Raw genomic sequence first — 20,118 nt, forward strand, 5'->3', positions numbered from 1 at the left:
CCCTCGGTCTGACAACGAATGAAAAATTCATGAGATTGAGACAGATGGGTGGAGCGTCTCTTTGGTTTTCTTTTTCAATTAATACATTTAGTTTTCTTTAAATACTTAGGAACACATTTCACACGGTAATTTCTCGTAAATAAATAAGGATTTGACAATTAAGCTCCGCCCCTCGGCTTACGACGAATAAAAAAAATCGTCAGAATTGAGAAAGAGCGGGTGGGCGGGGCTTATATTTTGCCTTTTTTTCTTAATATACATAGCCACCTTTTCACAACAAGAAACTTAAAATATATTTAAAATGTTACATTTTTGCAAGAAAATATGGATTTCGCAATTATGGGGCGGAGCTTAACTGCAAAATACTTATTTCTTTACAAGAAATTGAAAACGTGTTCTTGAGTATCGTATTGTTCAAACAATACAATGTATATTAAGAAAAAAAAAAAAGGCAAAATATAAACCCCGCCCGCCCACCCTTTCTCTTTTTTTTATTCTTAGAAACTTAAAATATGTTTAAAACGGCAAATTTTTGTAGGGAAATATGGATTTTGCAATTAGGCTGCGCCCCTAGGTCTGCCAACGAATGAAAATTTCATTACTATTAAATCAAGGCAGCTGTGGGTGGGGCTTAATCTTTGGCTTTAATTTTTTCTCAATATACGTAGTATTCTTTGAAAGAAATAAGGATTTTGCAGTTAAGCCCCGCCCCCTTGGCCCAGGACGAAGAAAACAAAAATTAAAAATTTAAAGAAACTAAAAAATCCAAGAAACCCAAAAACCAAATAAATCCAAAAAATCCGAAAAGCCAAAGAAATTCAAAAACCCACGTAACTCAAATTCAAGAATTTCAAAAATCCAAAAATAAAAAATATCCCAAAAATTTTAAAAATCTAAAAAATTCAAAACAATCTAAAAAAGCAAAGAATTAAAAAATATATATATAAAGAATTTAAGAAGCCCAGGAAACTGAAAAAACTCAAGAAATCCAATAATTCTAAAAATCAAAAGGTGAAAATATGTCAAAAATTCAAAAAATCCAAGAAATCAAAATAAAAAATAACTAGATAATAAAAATTATCCAAAAAATTGAAAAATCGAATAAATAAACCAAAAATCTAAGAGATTCAATATTTCCATAATTCTAAAAAAATCGAATCAACTCCTAAAATCCAAAAGAATTAAGAAACAAAATCCAAACAATACAAAAATTAAAAAATTTAAAGAAACTAAAAAATCCAAGAAACCCAAAAACCAAATAATTTCAAAAATCCGAAAATAACAAAAAACAAAAAATCAAAAATACAAAAAATTTAAGAAGGCCAAAAAACTGAAAAAACTCGAGAAATATAATTCTAAAAATCCGAAAATTGGAAAAAATTGCACAATTTCAAAATTTTCAGCTCTAAAAGTAATTTCAACGTCACCAGCAAGTTTATAAACCCCACTTAATTCCGCTGATGTCACTAATTAGTTGGACAGGAACGTAATAATTTTTTTCAGGCCACACCTCCATCCGGGGCTACTTTCAACAGCCAGCAAGTAGAAGAGTGTGACTTCGAGTGCGACAAGCTGACCATTTTGGAACGCCTGTCCCGAAATTCGCACAACATCACCCACAAAGTGAATTTCGGGTCACATCAAGTACTCTTAACTGTCAATTTGGACAAGCAAACGCAAATTGGCAAGTGTTGCCAACCACGATGGAATCTACTAACACGTAAATAAATTATTTCCTTGCGTCTGTCGATCCGAATAAACAAAGAACGTTATAAGTAAGTGTAAAAGTTGATTTATGCGCGTTAACAATAATTCGTACGCGGAATTAGTCAAGTTTAAACTGGTGTCTTTGTTTATTTAGGTTGTCGCGCCTGCCACCTGTCACCCTCAAAAAGGCACCATTTGAAAATGGACGAGAAGAACATTTCGAAAACGCACGACGATATCCAGTGCAAAATCAAGATAAAACGCCGGATTGTGAATAATCAACTGAAAGGAAAAGTCACCATTGGTTCCCCGACACCGCTCAATATCGACCGCGCCTACATAGAAGTACGTTGTGTGTTACTTTAATACCGTTTATTTGTTGCTAAAATTGTAGATAACTGGCATAGCTAACTGCAGTTGGAAGCTCGACTCAATGTGTTTCAAGTTCCCTAGAATCTACCCAGAGAACACCCCGGTCAAGGGTTTCCAACAGTTTTATTATACGCGGCATTCGTTGTGCGGCGGAGACATCGCCCACCGCCACAAAGGTACCGAGTCGTACCCGTTCGTGGCTTACTGGCCTTCGCGTCTTCCTGGTACTTGGTACGGGGACCACGGCAGCATCGAGTACGAAACCGTCACGAATTTCCCGGTGTAATTCAGTTTTTCAGGTACCTAGCAAAAGTGACCCTACACCTAGCCAAAAACGCGGACATTTTCAACTACTCTCAGTTTGTCGCTGTAATTCCCCGGCGCCACCTTAGTACAGAAAAGCACCTACTTTTTGAGGGACGAATCGACGTGACACGGAGTTTCCAAACGTACAGAGCCGAAGGCTACGTTACTGTGAGCGTGTGGTTACCGATTAGCGGAATCGCGGCTGGGCAAGGTCTCCCGGTTCTTTGCTCCATAACCAACTGCTCCAGACTCCACTTCGGAAGCATTTTGTTCATGTTAACTCGAACGGACATCTACAGGTGGGCCTGTCTAATTTGCAGACCACAGTTTATCTTGCAGACTGGGGGTTAAAAATGCTCCAATCAAGTTGAAACTCAACATTTGCTTATTTCTCAATACGAAGATTGTTGGTACAAAATTTCAACCCGTTCGGAGAAACCCTTAAAAACCACCCCCCAAACAACCTTGCAGACTAGGGGTTAAAAATACTCCAATCAAGTTAAATTTTGACATTCGCTAGTTTTTCAATACGAGAATTATTGATGCAAAATTTCAGCCCATTCGGAGAAACCCTCAAAAATCACCCCCAAAACAACCTTGCAGACTAGGGGTTAAAAATGCTCCAATCAAGTTAAAACTCGATATTTGCTTATTTCTCAATACGAAAATTGTTAATAGAAAATTTCAACCCATTCAGAGAAACCGTTAAAAACTACCCCTAAAACAACCTTGCAGACTAGGGCTTAAAAATACTCTAATCAATTCAAAATTTGACATTCGCTAGTTTTTCAATACGAGGATTATCGGTACAAAAATTTCAGCCTATTCGAAGAAACCCGCAAAAATCACCCCCAAAACAACCTTGCAGACTGGGCATTAAAAATGCTCCAATCAAGTCAAAATTTGATATTCGCTTGTTTCTCAATATGAGGATTATAGATACAAAATTTCAGCCTATTCGAAAAAAACCCTCAAAAATCACCCCCAAAACAACCTTGCAGACTGGGGATTAAAAATGCTTCAATCAAAGCAAAACTCGACAGTCGCTTATTTCTCAATACAAAGATTGTTGATACAAAATTTCAAGCCGTTCGGAGAAACCCTTAAAAATCACCCCCAAAACAACCTTGCAGACTGGGGGTTAAAAATGCTCCCATCAAGTCAGAACTCGATATTTCTTAATTTCTCAATACAAAGATTGTTGATACAAAATTTCAAGCCGTTCGGAGAAACCCTTAAAAATCACCCCCAAAACAACCTTGCAGACTGGGGGTTAAAAATGCTCCCATCAAGTCAGAACTCGATATTTCTTAATTTCTCAATACAAAGATTGTTGATACAAAATTTCAACCCGTTCGGAGAAATCGTTGAAAACTACCCCCAAAACAACCTTGCAGACTGGGGCTTAAAAATACTCCAATCAAGTCAAAATTTTATATTTGCTAGTTTATCAATATGGGGATTATCGATACGAAATATCAGCCTATTTGAAGAAACCCTCAAAAGTCACCCCCAAAACAACCTTGCAGGCTGGGGATTAAAAATACTCCAATCAAGTCAAAACTCGACATTTGCTTATTTCTCAATACGAAGATTGTTGGCACAAAAATTTAACCCGTTGGCAAAGACCCTTAAAAACTACCCCCAGACAGACTTACAGACTGGGGGTAAAAAATACTTCAATCAAGTCAAAACTCGAGATTTGCTTATTTCTCAATACGAAGATTGTTGATCCAAAATTTCAACCCGTTTGGAGAAACCGTTAAAATCTACCCCCAAAACAACGTTGAAGACTGGGCCTTAAAAATATTATTACCAAATCGAAACTTGGTGTTTAGTTTTTATCTATACGAGAAGTGATAATGCAAAAAAACAGCCTTTTTTAAGCTGCTCTTAACAAGTACCCCAAAGCAATCTTTCATACGGGAGCTTAAAAATACTCCAATTGAGTCGAAAGTTACCACTTGCTGAGTTCTTTCCACAAAAAATTATCATGTCAAATTTTAGTCACCTTGAAGCAACTTAAAAAAATGATTGATAGTTGAAATTCATTTAAAGTACAAGTAGCAGAAAAATTTCAGACACATATAAAGAGACAGTACATTATGTCTAGAATGAGAGGAGGGAAGATTGTTTGAAAAAATGCCTGGTAGAGTGTTTTTCTGTAAAAGGTACACACCAATAAACGTGCGCAGAAACGAAATTTGGTTCGGCATTGCGGGGTGAAAGAATCCAGCACGTGGTGATTCATCTATAGTTTGATTTTTTGGAAAAAAATTGTTACGCCTATGATTTTATAACATCGGAAAGACATTTTCACAAAATAAATTTATGTTTCCATTTTTTTTTGCTGTGATTTCTAGTACCACATAACATTGCCCCCAGATTCAATATCCAAAAGATACGCCACTGTCTATAGTATCATCTATTCCCGCCAACTTCCACGCGCAGATCTCTGACTCCGCCCATGTACCTTTTAGAGAAAAGCACTCTACCGCGTTTTCTACTAGGGTCATAAATGGTTCTTCCAGGTCCTCCGAGAAACTGGTTGTTCCAGTGGCGTGCTCGAAAGCGTTTGCGGGATACTAGGCATAAAACAAAAATAATTTCATAAGAAAGCATATAAAAGTAGCAGCAGCAAATTTACTTGACTTTTTAATTGGTTAAGATTCGTTGCTACGGTCGTTGTGTTATCTCCACCTTTGCGCAAACCGAGCTAATTCCTACAATAATTAATCACCTAATGATCTTAATATGCATTGTTAATTATGAAAAATATTGTTTTGTTACCTTTTATAACTGTATTTTAATGCGTATACACTGGCCGGCAAAAAACCTACCACGCTGTAAAATTTCGCAAAACAAAACTTTAAAAATTGTTAATTTAACTACCTAGTTATCGTTATTTTATTAAAGAACCATTCACTGTTGACACATGATGTATAAATTAGCAACAAAATAGAAGACAAATACAGGCAGAATTAAATTTAATTTAACAAAATAACAGAAACAGAGCGACAATTTGGGAGACGTCTGTAAGAGTTAACGACATTATTTTCGCGTGAAAACGTTTATTAACTGCCAAACTTATAATCAAATGATGAAAAACACCGTTTACAACAACAGCCTCCTTTATTATTTTAATTAAGAAAATATCCTAATTGGTCTGTTTCTGTTATTTTGTTAAATTAATTTAAATTTTGCGTTTATTTGTCTTCTTTTTTTTGTTAATTTGTACATCATGTGTCAACAGTTTATAAATAAGGTATGTAGTGCCATTGCAAAGATTAAAATCATGTATATTTTCAAATTCTATATTTTTTTTCTTGCATTTTCATATCTATATCGTTATTATATTTCCATCTAAGAATTTAATTTATCAATACAACTAAAATTTCTCTAAATACATGCACTCAACTAGATTAGTCTTAACTGTCTTTACTTTTACTAAGATGTTCCAATTCTATGTCACTTTCACCACTAGTACGTAAAAGAGTTTTGAGAAAAATTTACATACAGGGTGTTATTGAAAGGTACGTACAACAAAATGGACAGTTCTTCGCGAAGTCTAAGAAGTCGGAAAAACTTATTTTGTCTTAACAAAATTTTAAGGGGAAAATTAACCCTTATCCAATCTTTTTAGACGCTACTGAAGGATAAATAGGTAAAATTAATTTATTTTAGTAAATCCTAGCAGCTGTAACAATAAAACTTTTGTCAAGACTAACTGTTGCTATAGAAACGAAAGATGATCTTTTTATCAGAGGCGTTCAACGAATTTGGACATAAATTTTAATAATTTTTATCTCTAAAAGGAGAACACTTTTACCTGAACTTTTTTTAACTTTTAGTACCCATACTTTGAGACCAATTGCCGATTTTATTTTGTACGTACCTTTCAATAACAGGCTGTATACTCCTATCTTTTTTTTAACTTAAAATGCAATCGAATCAAGTTACATTTGCAACAGCGTAACCAAACACGTTTCTTATTTCCCATTTTATACAATTTATGTCATAGATTTATGTCAATTACCGCTTAAACAATGTCATACAGAATAGAGTTGCAAAGAGCCATATACCAGTTAATATAGTGAATATATTTTGGACCAAATATATTACACGCGCAACTATATACAGAACAATTAAAGACTGCGAGGTAGCAATACCACAATAAGTTTAGAAAGATTAAGAAGAAAAACAAGAGCCTGGAACATCAACAAGAAGATTGGCTCGATTGTTTAGAGTTCCTATATAACACTTTCTATAGAAATAGGCAAAAACAACTTAAAATACAGCAAAAGAGCTAAATGTTCAAAACATACAGCATCGCAGTTAGAGAGAATTCTTAGATGTTGCCGGCTATTGAGAATTCATCATTTTCTGGACAATCGTGTGGTTGTGCTAGGCGATGAAAAATATTTTACGTTTGCCCATTCAGAGATGGAAGGTAACGATGGATTTTATACAAACAATATAGAAGAAATTACAAGTAAAATTTAAGTCGAAGGCAAAGTTTGAAGATAAAATTTTGGTTTGATGGGCTATATCTCCGGCCGGCGTTTCAGCACAATTCATTGGCCGTGCTAGAGGTGACGCGGTCAATACATAACAATATATGGGAACACCATAATAACGAAGATGTAATATTTTGCGAAATTTAGCAAGTTGCCATTATACTAGAATGTCCAGGGATTGGTTAGAAAGCAATAATATAAGTTTTGTACCTATGAAAAGGTAATCCCCCCATAGTGCCCCCAGTGCAAACAATCGAAAACAAGATTTGGGGAATACTAAGTAGAAAGGTTTACAACAACGGCTGGGAAGCCAATTTAGAAGAACAATTAAGAAGAACAATTTACCAGACAGTTAGAGAGATGGAGGTGGACACCATCCAAAGGCTGTAAGACCTACATATGAAGACAATTTTGCGTCGTATTGAATATAACGAATCTTTATCTGTTTTCCCATTAATAATAATTAATTAAGAAATTAGCACATTTCTGGGTTCTTTTTGAAATCCAAATAAAATTAAGTTTTAGCTTCCTATTATTAATTTAAACTTTCTCTCAAAACGTTTTTTTTTACGTTAGGTTTCTCGGAAATTAAAAATGTCTCTAATTTTCTTTAAAATATCTCTAAGATTTTGTTTCCTCTGAATTTTAAATTTTCTCTTCTGGACACCACTAACTTTGTATTTTTTGACTGATGATGAAAGTTTAATTATATCTCAAAGAACTCAAAACCAGCATATAGTATGTACTGAATGAACCAAGTTAACAGCAAAAATGACGTGTAAAAACGCACAAAAAATGAGAGATTGGACGAAAAAATGCCGAACTTACGCATTCCTACATAGTAGCAACAATTATCTAACAGCGATAAACATGAACTCAAATTATCACAATTCACGTATCTGTAACAAATACTCCTATATTCGTAATTTATATATTTTTTAAATTTAAATATTAATAAATTGACTAAGAATTAACAATAAAAAATAAAAAAATAAATTAATGTCAAATTTTGACTTGATTAGAGTATTTTTAAGCCCTAGTCTGCAAGGTTGTTTTAGGGGTAGTTTTTAACGGTTTCTCTGAACAGGTTGAAATTTTGTATTAACCATCTTCGTATTGAGAAATAAGCAAATATCGAGTTTTAACTAGATTGGAGCATTTTTAACCCCCAGTCTGCAAGGTTGTTTTAGGGGTGATTTTTGCGGGTTTCTCCGAATGGGCTGAAATTTTGCATCAATCATCCTCGTATTAAAAAACTAGGGATTGTCAAAATTTAACTTGATCAGAGTATTTGTAAGCTCCAGTCTGCAAGGTTGTTTTGGGGGTAGTTTTTAACGGTTTCTCCGAACGGGTTGAAATTTTGTATCAACAATCTTCGTATTGAGAAATAAGCAAATATCGAGTTTTAACTAGATTGGAGCATTTTTAAACCCCAGTCTGCAAGGTTGTTTTAGAGGTGATTTTTGAGGGTTTCTCCGAATGGGCTGAAATTTTGCATCAATAATCCTCATATTAAAAAACTAGGGATTGTCAAAATTTAACTTGATCAGAGTATTTTTAAGCTCCAGTCTGCAAGGTTGTTTTGAGGGTAGTTTTTAACGGTTTCTCCGAACAGGTTGAAATTTTGTGTCAATAATCTTTGTATTGAGAAATAAGCAAATATCGAGTTTTGATTTGATTGAAGCATTTTTTACCCCCAATCTGCAAGGTTGTTTTGGGGATGATTTTTGAGGGTTTCTCCGAATGGGGTGAAATTTTGCATCAATAATCCTCGTATTGAAAAACTAGCGAATGTCAAATTTTGAATTGATTAGAGTATTTTTAAGCCCTAGTCTGCAAGGTTGTTTTAAGGGTAGTTTTTAACGGTTTCTCCGAACGGGTTGAAATTTTGTATTAACCATCTTCGTATTGAGAAATAAGCAAATATCGAGTTTTAACTAGATTGGAGCATTTTTAACCCCCAGTCTGCAAGGTTGTTTTAGGGGTGATTTTTGCGGGTTTCTCCGAATGGGCTGAAATTTTGCATCAATCATCCTCGTATTAAAAAACTAGGGATTGTCAAAATTTAACTTGATCAGAGTATTTGTAAGCTCCAGTCTGCAAGGTTGTTTTGGGGGTAGTTTTTAACGGTTTCTCCGAACGGGTTGAAATTTTGTATCAACAATCTTCGTATTGAGAAATAAGCAAATATCGAGTTTTAACTTGATTGGAGCATTTTTAACCCCCAGTCTGCAAGGTTGTTTTAGAGGTGATTTTTGAGGGTTTCTCCGAATGAGGTGAAATTTTGCATCAATAATCCTCGTATTAAAAAACTAGGGATTGTCAAAATTTAACTTGATCAGAGTATTTTTAAGCTCCAGTCTGCAAGGTTGTTTTGAGGGTAGTTTTTAACGGTTTCTCCGAACAGGTTGAAATTTTGTGTCAATAATCTTTGTATTGAGAAATAAGCAAATATCGAGTTTTGATTTGATTGAAGCATTTTTTACCCCCAATCTGCAAGGTTGTTTTGGGGATGATTTTTGAGGGTTTCTCCGAATGGGGTGAAATTTTGCATCAATAATCCTCGTATTGAAAAACTAGCGAATGTCAAATTTTGAATTGATTAGAGTATTTTTAAGCCCTAGTCTGCAAGGTTTTTTTTTTTTTTAATAGTAATAGGTTTTATTGTGCCTTAAGAAATGATACATTTCAGCAATGTCAAGACAGTATGTCATATCGACAATAAATATGCACGTGGTACAAAACATACATGTGTATATGGACAGCATAACATTTAGCAAATATAAAAGATAGAAGCAGCACCCACTTCACATTATTTATTAAATACTGATTTAATTGACCTTATATCAGTATCATAAAGTGGAGATTTTAACAGCAATGTTTTAATTTTTATTAGAAACTGGGGCATTGGTAGTGACGCAATATTATCGGGTAGGCAGTTGTAAAACTGAGGGCCATAGTAATTGATGGAGTTTCTACTTTTATTTATTCTCCGAAAGTCAAGGCAAATATCATCACCCTGTCTGGTGTTATAACAATGGTGGTCGCGATTTTTCGTGTAGCTTTCAATGCGCGTTTTCACATTTACTAAACATTGGTATACATAGAGCGATGGAACTGTCAAGATTCCATGTTCTACGTAATATTGCCTCACATCTTCTCTATAGTTCACATTAGATATTATACGAATTGCTTTCCTCTGAAGTTTGAAAATTCTGGGAAGATGTGTTGTATGTCCCCAAGTCGCAAGAGCATACGCAAAATGGCTCTGGAATAGGCTGAAATATACTAATTTTTTAATGTTAAGTGACACTATACTACTGAGTTTACGTAATAGGTAAATTGTTTTTGCAAGTTTCTTGCTTAAGACATCAACATGAGCTTCCCAGCAGAGAGTTGTATCCAATGTTATGCCTAGAAATTTAGTGTGGTTAGGATTGTCTATGCCAATATATCGCGTGGAAAATATCATTGTAGATGTTTTGTCTTTGTTCAAATATAGGCCATTGCGATGAAACCAGTTCTGAGCATTTGATTGTGCAGCGGCCAGCTTTCCAGTCACAGTCGCTAATCTACGGTTAGCTGTGCTTAGGGTGGTATCATCAGCATATAATATTAGATTAACATCATCAACTGCTGCTGGTAGATTGTTGATATAAACTATAAACAGTAGGGGTCCCAAAATGGACCCTTGTGGAACGCCATACGTCGTTATTTGGCACTGTGACAAATGAGAATTATATAATGTGGTTTGACAGCGTTTGGATAGATAGTTTGATAAGAGCGTTACAGATGAATTTGCTATACCTATATTTCTTAGTTTTGAGACAAGTAAACTATGATCAACACAATCAAACGCCTTGGAGAGATCACAAAATGTAATACCGACATATTCCTTATTTTCAAAACCGTCGCTGATAAAAGAAACAAGTTCGTTAATTGCCATAGAAGTCGACTTCTTTGCTATAAAGCCAAACTGTGATGTAAATAATATATTGTTATTGACCAGAAAATCAGTTAGTTGTTTGTTCAAAACCTGCTCAAAGATTTTTGATAGTACAGGGATTATCGCAATTGGTCGATAATTATTATAATCATCTACATTACCTTTTTTGTGAACTGGGACAATTTTAGATTTTTTTAGACAATTTGGGAATATACCATATCTTATGCTGTAATTTATCATTTTTGTGAGAGGGCTTATGATTGAGTTTATAACAGATTTTATCATTATAATGTTGAGTTCGTACAAATCTTTACTAGTTTTATTTTTCATTTTGCCTATCAGTTCTCTGAGATAAATGGGAGTAATTTCACTAAAATTAAATTTTACATTAACATGATTTAATGGTTTGTCCTTTAGATTCACGTGATTTTTTGGTATCTTTGATTTGAGTAGATTAATGTTATCAATGAAGAATTTATTAAAACCTTCTGCATTGAGATTTTCCGAATATACATTGGAATGATCATGATTTCTGTTAGCATTAATCACTTTCCAAGCAGCTTTGTGTACGTTTACAGAGTTTGTCAAGATCTGATCGCAGTTGTGCATTTTAATTTCATTTATTTTATTGTTAAGAAGTTTTTTATAGTCTTTTAAAGCAGTTTTGAAGAATGCAGTGTTTGGGAAACGAGACTTTAAATTGTGAAATAACTCAACTATGTTTTTTAAGCGTATTATTTGAGGATTCTTATTTAGCACCACGGTAGTAGAATACTTGCTGCTATTGAAGGTTCTTAATGGAAATGATTTTATTGCCGCGTTTGAAAGAATAGTCACAAACTCATCCCATTTATGTTCTAGGTCTGCTGCCTCTGTAATGTTTATGATATGGTCCCAATTTATTTCTGATATTTGGCTATGGAACAGATTTAGACCCCTTTGCGTAACGGGCCTGTATGTAGTTGTTTTTCCGTTCTGCTGGTACACGCTAATACAGTTCAGCTGAAGGCTGACTGCATCGTGATCAGAAAGTCTAGTGTGACTTATATTTATTTTATATGGTACTTTACTGTTAGTAACAATATTATCCAGGCAGTTCGTTTTTCTGGTATTTTCTGTGATTAAGGTTCTCATGTGAAAGCTATTTATAAGATCCAAAAAGGATTTGACTTTATGGTCAGGATTATTAAAAAGTATATTAAAGTCCCCAATTAAAAAGGAGCACGTATCGTCTAGTTTTAGTAAGAGTAGGTTTAGTAAGTACAGAAATTCTTCGAAATCACCATCTGGAGGTCTATAAATGGTGATGATATTTACCCTGTACTCCGTTAGAAAGATGCCGGCAACCTCAGCAACCGTTTGCTTAGATATGGATGCTAAATTTAATTCCGAATACCTTACATTTGGTCTTATTAATATTGCAGCACCACCATACCCTTTTTTGCGACAAAAGCTACTGGCCACCTTATAGTCAAGTAGTGTTAAGATCTCCACCTCGGCTGCCGTTAACCAGTGTTCACTGAAACAAACAATATGAGGTGGGTTGTCTGATAAATGTAGTTCTAAGTCATTAACTTTACGCCGCAGTGACTGTATATTTAGATAAAAAAGGTTTAGCCAGTTGACTCCTAGTGCGGTTTTCCTACTTGAATGGCTGTTGTCTGTTTCGCTCATCAGCCTTTTACCTGGGTTGTCCTCATAGGCGTTATGGGCAGCTAAGTGGATTTTTTCTGTCGGCTTCTTCGGTGAAAATATCGCGTAACATAGCTGCCATTGGGCCATATTTGTGGATTCATTGCATCTTGGAAACGGTGTAGGTCAATTGTTACTTTGAAAGCAGAGTAGAACATAGGATATTTGGTTTCCACTTGTTCACATTGGACTTCCGGGAATTCACCTTTCAGTAGTTCGCAAACTTCAGTCGGTTTTGTATTTGGCGCCAGGCGTGATACAAAAATAAATCCTTTTTTGGGGGCAGCCTTAATAGAAGATTTTGTAACATCTTCTTTATTCCCTATTACTACAGACACTACTTTCTTTTTGGTTATCTTTTTACGTGATACGGTTTCCCACTTTACGCTTGTTGTGTCATCTGGTGCTGATGATTTAATTGTGGGTGATGTATTCTCCGTTTTCGTGGCTTTCTTCTTTTCGTCTTCAGTTGATTTACTCACAGGATGGGCAGTTTTATTTCCTGTGTGGGACGCCACTGGATTGGGTTTCGTTGCAGTGAGTTTATCACCATTTTTTATTGTGATCTTATCTTTGGGTCGACAACTGACGGTTGTTTTAGGGGTAGTTTTTAACGGTTTCTCCGAACAGCTTGAAATTTTGTATTAACCATCTTCGTATTGAGAAATAAGCAAATATCGAGTTTTAACTAGATTGGAGCATTTTTAACCCCCAGTCTGCAAGGTTGTTTTAGGGGTGATTTTTGCGGGTTTCTCCGAATGGGCTGAAATTTTGCATCAATCATCCTCGTATTAAAAAACTAGGGATTGTCAAAATTTAACTTGATCAGAGTATTTGTAAGCTCCAGTCTGCAAGGTTGTTTTGGGGGTAGTTTTTAACGGTTTCTCCGAACGGGTTGAAATTTTGTATCAACAATCTTCGTATTGAGAAATAAGCAAATATCGAGTTTTAACTTGATTGGAGCATTTTTAACCCCCAGTCTGCAAGGTTGTTTTAGAGGTGATTTTTGAGGGTTTCTCCGAATGGGCTGAAATTTTGCATCAATAATCCTCATATTAAAAAACTAGGGATTGTCAAAATTTAACTTGATCAGAGTATTTTTAAGCTCCAGTCTGCAAGGTTGTTTTGGGGATAGTTTTTAACGGTTTCTCCGAACGGGTTGAAATTTTGTATCAATAATCTTTGTATTGAGAAATAAGCAAATATCGAGTTTTGATTTGATTGAAGCATTTTTTACCCCCAGTCTGCAAGGTTGTTTTGGGGGTTATTTTTGAGGGTTTCTCCGAATGGGGTGAAATTTTGCATCAATAATCCTCGTATTGAAAAACTAGCGAATGTCAAATTTTGAATTGATTAGAGTATTTTTAAGCCCTAGTCTGCAAGGTTGTTTTAGGGGTAGTTTTTAACGGTTTCTCCGAACAGGTTGAAATTTTGTATTAACCATCTTCGTATTGAGAAATAAGCAAATATCGAGTTTTAACTAGATTGGAGCATTTTTAACCCCCAGTCTGCAAGGTTGTTTTAGGGGTGATTTTTGCGGGTTTCTCCGAATGGGCTGAAATTTTGCATCAATCATCCTCGTATTAAAAAACTAGGGATTGTCAAAATTTAACTTGATCAGAGTATTTTTAAGCTCCAGTCTGCAAGGTTGTTTTGGGGATAGTTTTTAACGGTTTCTCCGAACGGGTTGAAATTTTGTATCAACAATCTTCGTATTGAGAAATAAGCAAATATCGAGTTTTAACTTGATTGGAGCATTTTTAACCCCCAGTCTGCAAGGTTGTTTTAGAGGTGATTTTTGAGGGTTTCTCCGAATGGGCTGAAATTTTGCATCAATAATCCTCGTATTAAAGAACTAGGGATTGTCAAAATTTAACTTGATCAGAGTATTTTTAAGCTCCAGTCTGCAAGGTTGTTTTGAGGGTAGTTTTTAACGGTTTCTCCGAACAGGTTGAAATTTTGTGTCAATAATCTTTGTATTGAGAAATAAGCAAATATCGAGTTTTGATTTGATTGAAGCATTTTTTACCCCCAATCTGCAAGGTTATTTTGGGGATGATTTTTGAGGGTTTCTCCGAATGGGGTGAAATTTTGCATCAATAATCCTCGTATTGAAAAACTAGCGAATGTCAAATTTTGAATTGATTAGAGTATTTTTAAACCCTAGTCTGCAAGGTTGTTTTAAGGGTAGTTTTTAACGGTTTCTCCGAACGGGTTGAAATTTTGTATTAACAATCTTCGTATTGAGAAATAAGCAAATATCGAGTTTTAACTTGATTGGAGCATTTTGTATCAACAATCTTCGTATTGAGAAATAATCAAATATCGAGTTTTGATTTGATTGAAGGATTTTTAACCCCCAGTCTGCAAGGTTGTTTTGGGGGTGATTTTTGAGGGTTTCTTTGAATGGGCTGAAATTTTGCATCAATAATCCTCCTATTGAAAAACTAGCGAATGTCAAAATTTAACTTGATTAGAGTATTTTTAAGTGCCAGTCTGCAAGGTTGTTTTGGGGGTAGTTTTTAACGGTTTCTCCGATCGGGTTGAAATTTTGTGTCAATAATCTTCGTATTGAGAAATAAGCAAATGTTGAGTTTCAACTTGATTGGAGCATTTTTAACCCCCAGTCTGCAAGATAAACTGTGGTCTGCAAATTAGAAACGCCTTCTACAGGTCTTAGACTTCAACAACAAAAAAAAACAATAATAATGACGCAAAATTTTGCAGGAGCGACACGCCTGTTGCCACTGTAAAGAAAGTCCGGACTGATATTTGCCGCGTCGCCCGTATGGTCAATATACATAAAGGTCAACATGACTTTTACGTCGTCATGCAGACAGACGCGGACACCTATCCCACCAACCAGTTCCACAGGTTGCTTTGTATTCAAACGATTTACGAAGTTTGGGTTTCTGTTCAGGGTTCATTCAGGAGATATCGCTGTGTGGGGTACCCCAATATAGACACACCAGGGATACCAATCATAATTGGCACAAAACCAATCAAAGAGTACAACATCTATGAAATTTCGTCACAAGTTTTCAGGAAAGTATACGACTTTGACGGACGGATTTACATGGATGAATTGCCTGAGGACTTCAGACAAATCATTCACACAACTGATGAGGAGTTGTCCAAAGAAGCTGTACTTAATTTAGAGAGACAATTGCTTGTCAATGAGCAGTTACTAAACACTTTGGGGAAAGTCAGCACACAGAAGGTAGCTAGTGCAGAGATAATTGCTTAGTTTGTATTTACAATTTATACATTTTGTTGGTTTATACTATGATTGTAAAAAACCTCCTTGTAAGAGTACTTGTCTTGCTGCATTGTTGATGTGTTTGAACCGGTCTGGCCCTAAATGAATGCCCCCATACCTGCAATTTTCAGTATTAACATAGTAAAAAATGAATGAGTGTCATACTTACCATCTTGAAACTACAACCATGACGTTAGTTAAGTCACGAATTTGTAGTAAGTGCAATACCCTGCTTCCAGCGTGAGATTCCCCATCGTCGTCACAGTCTTGCAACACTGTACCCTTCGGTGTTAATATTCTATAAGCCACAATGTTGTGAGTAGCTTGAGAAATTTTTTTATTCTCAAGTAAATGATTAATAAACACCCTTGAAATATTCAAATTACACCTAATTAGCGACTTATAAAACTTACTTTGTGTCTTCTAGTGAAAAAACCGGACTCGCGTGTCCTTGGAAGGCGCTTTTTCGGTCTTGAATAACCTCACCATGTGTCACACTCAATTGAGTTACTTGTGCAGGGGAAACTATTAATTCAACGTCACTGGTTTCTAACTCCGTAGTTTCTGCAGCTGGAGTTTCAATTTCCGCTATTTCTTTCAACTTTTCTACCCACTGAAATAAAATAGGTCCCCCCATATTACTTCTACAGGGAAATTAGATACAGTGTTACTATAAACTCACTCATAAATCTCCTGGAACTCGTCGGTGACTTGTTGTTTTTGATCGACTGTCAACGTGGGGGCTAGCAGCTCAAAATTAGGGGGCGCAGTCGACGGGTAGTTTTCATTCAAAGTGATGAATAGTTTCACGTTTGGGGTGATCTGTATGGAGTAGCAGTTCGTCGCCGGTTCTAGTTTCCACTTGTTGTCGTAAATTGACTTTAGGGCTTCGATTTCTTCGCACTGTTCAGCCAGGTTGTCCATATTTACGAATTGATGAACGTAAATAAAAAATAAGTGTCAGTTTTTGTGTTGTTTGGTGCAAAAGTGTGGTTATGTTGATGTCTTAAAGTCCCTAGAATCATAGATTAATGTAGATGCGACATACGGGCTGATTTTGCAAAGCACAGTTGACATTGGAGTCCTCAAGCGCCAAATTTAAATAGTCGATGTCAATAAGAAAACATCAGAAAATCGAAAAAATGCTAAAGTTAAAAATTTATAAATTGAGAAATTGACAATCAAAATATCGAAAAGTTCAAATCTTGATAAATCGAGAAATCAAAAAACTTAAAAATTTGAAAAATCGAAAAATCAAAAAAGTGAAGTCGAAAAATAGAAACCTTAAAAAAATCAAAAACCTGAAAAATCAAAAAATTAAAGAATTGAACAGGAAAATCGAAACACTCCAAGGTCAAGAAATGGGAAAATAAAAACATCGATTAATTGAAAAATTGAGAGTTTATAAATGTCAAATTTGAAAAATTAAAAAATCGAAAATTTGACAAAATGACAATTGAAAAACAGAAAATCTAAAACCGGGAAGTCGAAAAATCAAAAGATTAAGAAATCGAAACACTTGAAAAATTCGAAAACTTGAAAAATTTAAATATCGAAGAACTGAAATGAAAAATCGAGAAATCGAAAAATCTAAAATTTTAAATATTGAAAAATTAAAATATCAAAAAACTGAAAAATCTAGAATTTAAAAATCGAAGAATTGAAAAAACGACAATTGAAAAACAGAAAATCTAAAACCGGGAAGTCGAAAAACCGAAAGATTAAGAAATCGAAACATTTGAAAAACTGAAATATGGAAGAGCTGAAATGAAAAATCGAGAAATCGAAAAATCAAAAATTTTAAATATTGAAAAATTAAAATGCCAAAAAATTGAGAAATCTAAAATTTAAAAATCGACAAAGTAAAAAGTCGACACATCGAAAAATCCAAAAGTCAAAAATGGAAAAGTCGAAGAACAGAAATATTGAAAAATCCCAAAACTGAAATATCGAAAAACTGAAAAATGAAAGAAAAACTGACGAATCGAAAAACTGAAATATCCAAAAACTGAGAATCCAAAGAATCAAAAAATTGAGAAATCGAAAAATCAAAAAAGTGAAGTCGAAATATCGAAACCTTAAAAAAATCGAAAAATTAAAAAATCAAAAATCTGCAAAATCGTAAGATCGAAAAGTTGAATAACAAGTAAACTGAAAAATTCCAAAACTGAAATGTCCAAAAACTGAGAAATTAAAAAATTTAAAAATTGAGAAATCGAAGAATCAAAAAAGTGAAGTTGAAAAATCAAAACCTGAAAAAAATATAAAAATTGAAAAACCCAAAAACCTGAAAAATCAATTAATAGAAAAATAGAGAAATCGACAAACAAAAGTTAAAAGTTGAAAAATTGGAAAAGCGGAAAAATCAAAATACGAAAAATTGAAAAACTGATAAATCGAAAACCTGAACAATCAAATCTCGATAAATCGGGAATGAAAAATTAACAAATCGAAAAATTGAAAAACAGAACATCTAAAAATCGAAAGATTAAGAAATATTGAAAAATTAAAATATAAAAAGATTAAAAAATCTAAAATTTAAAAATCCAGAAATTGAAAAATCGAAAAAGCAATAAAGTAGACACATCGAAAAATCCAGAAGTCAAAAATAGAAAAACCGAAGAATTGAGATATTGAAAAATCCTAAAACTGAAATATCCAAAAACTGCAAAATCGAAAAATCAAAAAAATTAAGTCGAAAAATAGAAACTTTAAAAAATCGAAAAATTGAAAAATCAAAAACCTGATAAAATCAAAAAATTAAAGCATTGAAGAACAGGAAAATCGAAACACTCGAAGGTCAAGAAATGGGGAAATCAAAACATCGATTAGTTGAAAAATCGAAAAATTGAGAGTTTATAAAAGTCAAATTTGAAAAATTAAAAAATCGAAAATTTGACAAAATGACAATTGAAAAACAGGAAATCTAAAACCGGGAAGTCGAAAAATCAAAAGATTAAGAAATCGAAACTCTTGAAAAATTCGAAAACTTGAAAAATTGAAATATTGAAGAACTGAAATGAAAAATTGAGAAATCGAAAAATGTAAAATTTTAAATATTGAAAAATTAAAATATCAAAAAACTGAAAAATCTAAAATTGAAAAATCAAAGAATTGAAAAACCGACAATTGAAAAACAGAAAACCTAAAACCGGGAATTAAAAATCTGGCAAATTAAAAAATGAAATATGAAAGCCCAAAAATTGAACAAATTAAAATTCAAAACTCGAAAAACTGAAAAATCGAGAAACTGAATACTTTAAAAAATGAAAATTTAAAACTGGACATTAGAAAACTTGTAAATTGAAAAAACAAAAAAACTGTAAAATCGAAGAACTGCGAGTCAAACAATTTCAAAAAATTCCGAAGTCGAAAAATCGAATAATTGAAAAATTTTAAGCTGAACATACGAAAAAGTGAAAATAGAAAATTAAAAAAAATAAAAATTGAAAAAAGCAAAATTGTAAAATGCTGCAACTGCAAACCGAAGAATTTGAAAAAAATAAAAATCAAAAAATTGAAAAATCCAATTGAAAGAAACGAAACTTTGAAAAAATTGAGTTATTAAAAATAGACTAACTGAAAATTGAAAATTTCGAAAAACGATAATTGTAAAATTGAAGAAATGTAAATCGCAAAATTAAAAAAAATTCAGAAGTCGAAAAATTGAAAAAATTAAAAATTTAAAAGTTGAATACTCCAAAAACCGACAGTCAAAAATTGAAAAAACCAAAAATTAAAAGTCAGCAAATCTGAAAAATGAAAAAATTGAAAATAAAGAAAAACTATAAAATCGGAAAACTCCAAAAAATTCCGAAGTCGAAAAATCGAAAATTGAAGAGATGAAAAGTTAAAATATCGAAAAATTCAAAGTCGGAAAAACTGGAAATTCAAAAAACTGAAAAAAGAAAAATTGAATTGAATTACAAATGCAAGAATTCGAAAAAATTCAAATTTGAAAAATCGAAAAATTGAGTCCAAACTTATATTGAAAGGATCTTGAGGATACCTTCACTAGTTTTTGAAATAATTTGGAAAAATCTCGTGAACCCCTTGTGTTTTGTTACTTAAGTAAATCGACAAACAAAAATTTAAAAGTTGAAAAATTGGAAAAGCGGAAAAATCAAAAAACGAAAAAATGGAAAACTGGAAAAACTGAAAAACCGAAATAGCCCAAAATAAAAAATTGAAAAACTGAGAAATCGAAAACTTGAACAATCAAATCTCGATAAATCGGGAATGAAAAATTAACAAATCGAAAAATTGAAAAACAGAACCTCTAAAACCAGGCAGTCGAAAAATCGAAAGATTAAGAAAAA

At 33.6% G+C, this 20,118-nt stretch overlaps 2 protein-coding genes across 3 annotated transcripts; one reads left to right on the forward strand and one right to left on the reverse strand.

Annotated features, from left to right (window-relative positions):
- The first annotated feature begins 1,688 nt into the window (after positions 1-1,688).
- LOC135131531 (uncharacterized) lies at positions 1,689-15,787 on the forward strand. The gene is made up of 5 exons (XM_064059311.1): positions 1,689-1,775; positions 1,862-2,052; positions 2,102-2,334; positions 2,379-2,684; positions 15,268-15,787. Exons 2-5 carry the CDS (start codon positions 1,909-1,911, stop codon positions 15,785-15,787), a joined length of 1,203 nt encoding a protein of 400 aa, XP_063915381.1. The 5' UTR covers positions 1,689-1,775; positions 1,862-1,908.
- On the reverse strand, positions 15,777-16,899 carry LOC135131534 (protein IMPACT-B-like). 2 transcript variants are annotated; one of them, XM_064059318.1, is made up of 4 exons: positions 16,482-16,899; positions 16,213-16,443; positions 15,969-16,097; positions 15,777-15,917 (listed from the first exon to the last, which is right to left on the reverse strand). In XM_064059318.1, the coding sequence occupies exons 1-4, from the start codon at positions 16,721-16,723 to the stop codon at positions 15,824-15,826; spliced, it is 696 nt and encodes a 231-aa protein (XP_063915388.1). In that variant the 5' UTR covers positions 16,724-16,899; the 3' UTR covers positions 15,777-15,823. The 2 variants fall into 2 exon arrangements, with proteins under 2 accessions (XP_063915388.1, XP_063915387.1); XM_064059317.1 differs by having other exon boundaries at positions 15,969-16,166; positions 16,482-16,896.
- Positions 16,900-20,118: the final 3,219 nt, after the last annotated feature.

The sequence above is a fragment of the Zophobas morio genome, unplaced genomic scaffold (genome assembly GCF_036711695.1).
Source record: "Zophobas morio isolate AGI-343-1 ecotype UQ-CSIRO unplaced genomic scaffold, CSIRO_AGI_Zmor_V1 ptg000020l, whole genome shotgun sequence".
NCBI classification, from domain to species: Eukaryota; Metazoa; Arthropoda; class Insecta; order Coleoptera; family Tenebrionidae; genus Zophobas; species Zophobas morio.

Bases quoted from the DNA above. Each gene is read 5' to 3' on its own strand.
- LOC135131534 (XM_064059317.1), bottom strand. From the start codon at position 16,723: ATGGACAACCTGGCTGAACAGTGCGAAGAAATCGAAGCCCTAAAGTCA. The intron at 16,167-16,212 runs GTAAGTTTTATA...GAATATTTCAAG, and splicing joins TTTTCACTAGAAGACACAAA to GGTGTTTATTAATCATTTAC. The intron at 15,918-15,968 runs GTAAGTATGACA...TGAAAATTGCAG, and splicing joins ATGGTTGTAGTTTCAAGATG to GTATGGGGGCATTCATTTAG.
- LOC135131531 (XM_064059311.1), top strand. From the start codon at position 1,909: ATGGACGAGAAGAACATTTCGAAAACGCACGACGATATCCAGTGCAAA. The intron at 2,053-2,101 runs GTACGTTGTGTG...CTAAAATTGTAG, and splicing joins TCGACCGCGCCTACATAGAA to ATAACTGGCATAGCTAACTG. The intron at 2,685-15,267 runs GTGGGCCTGTCT...AAAATTTTGCAG, and splicing joins ACTCGAACGGACATCTACAG to GAGCGACACGCCTGTTGCCA.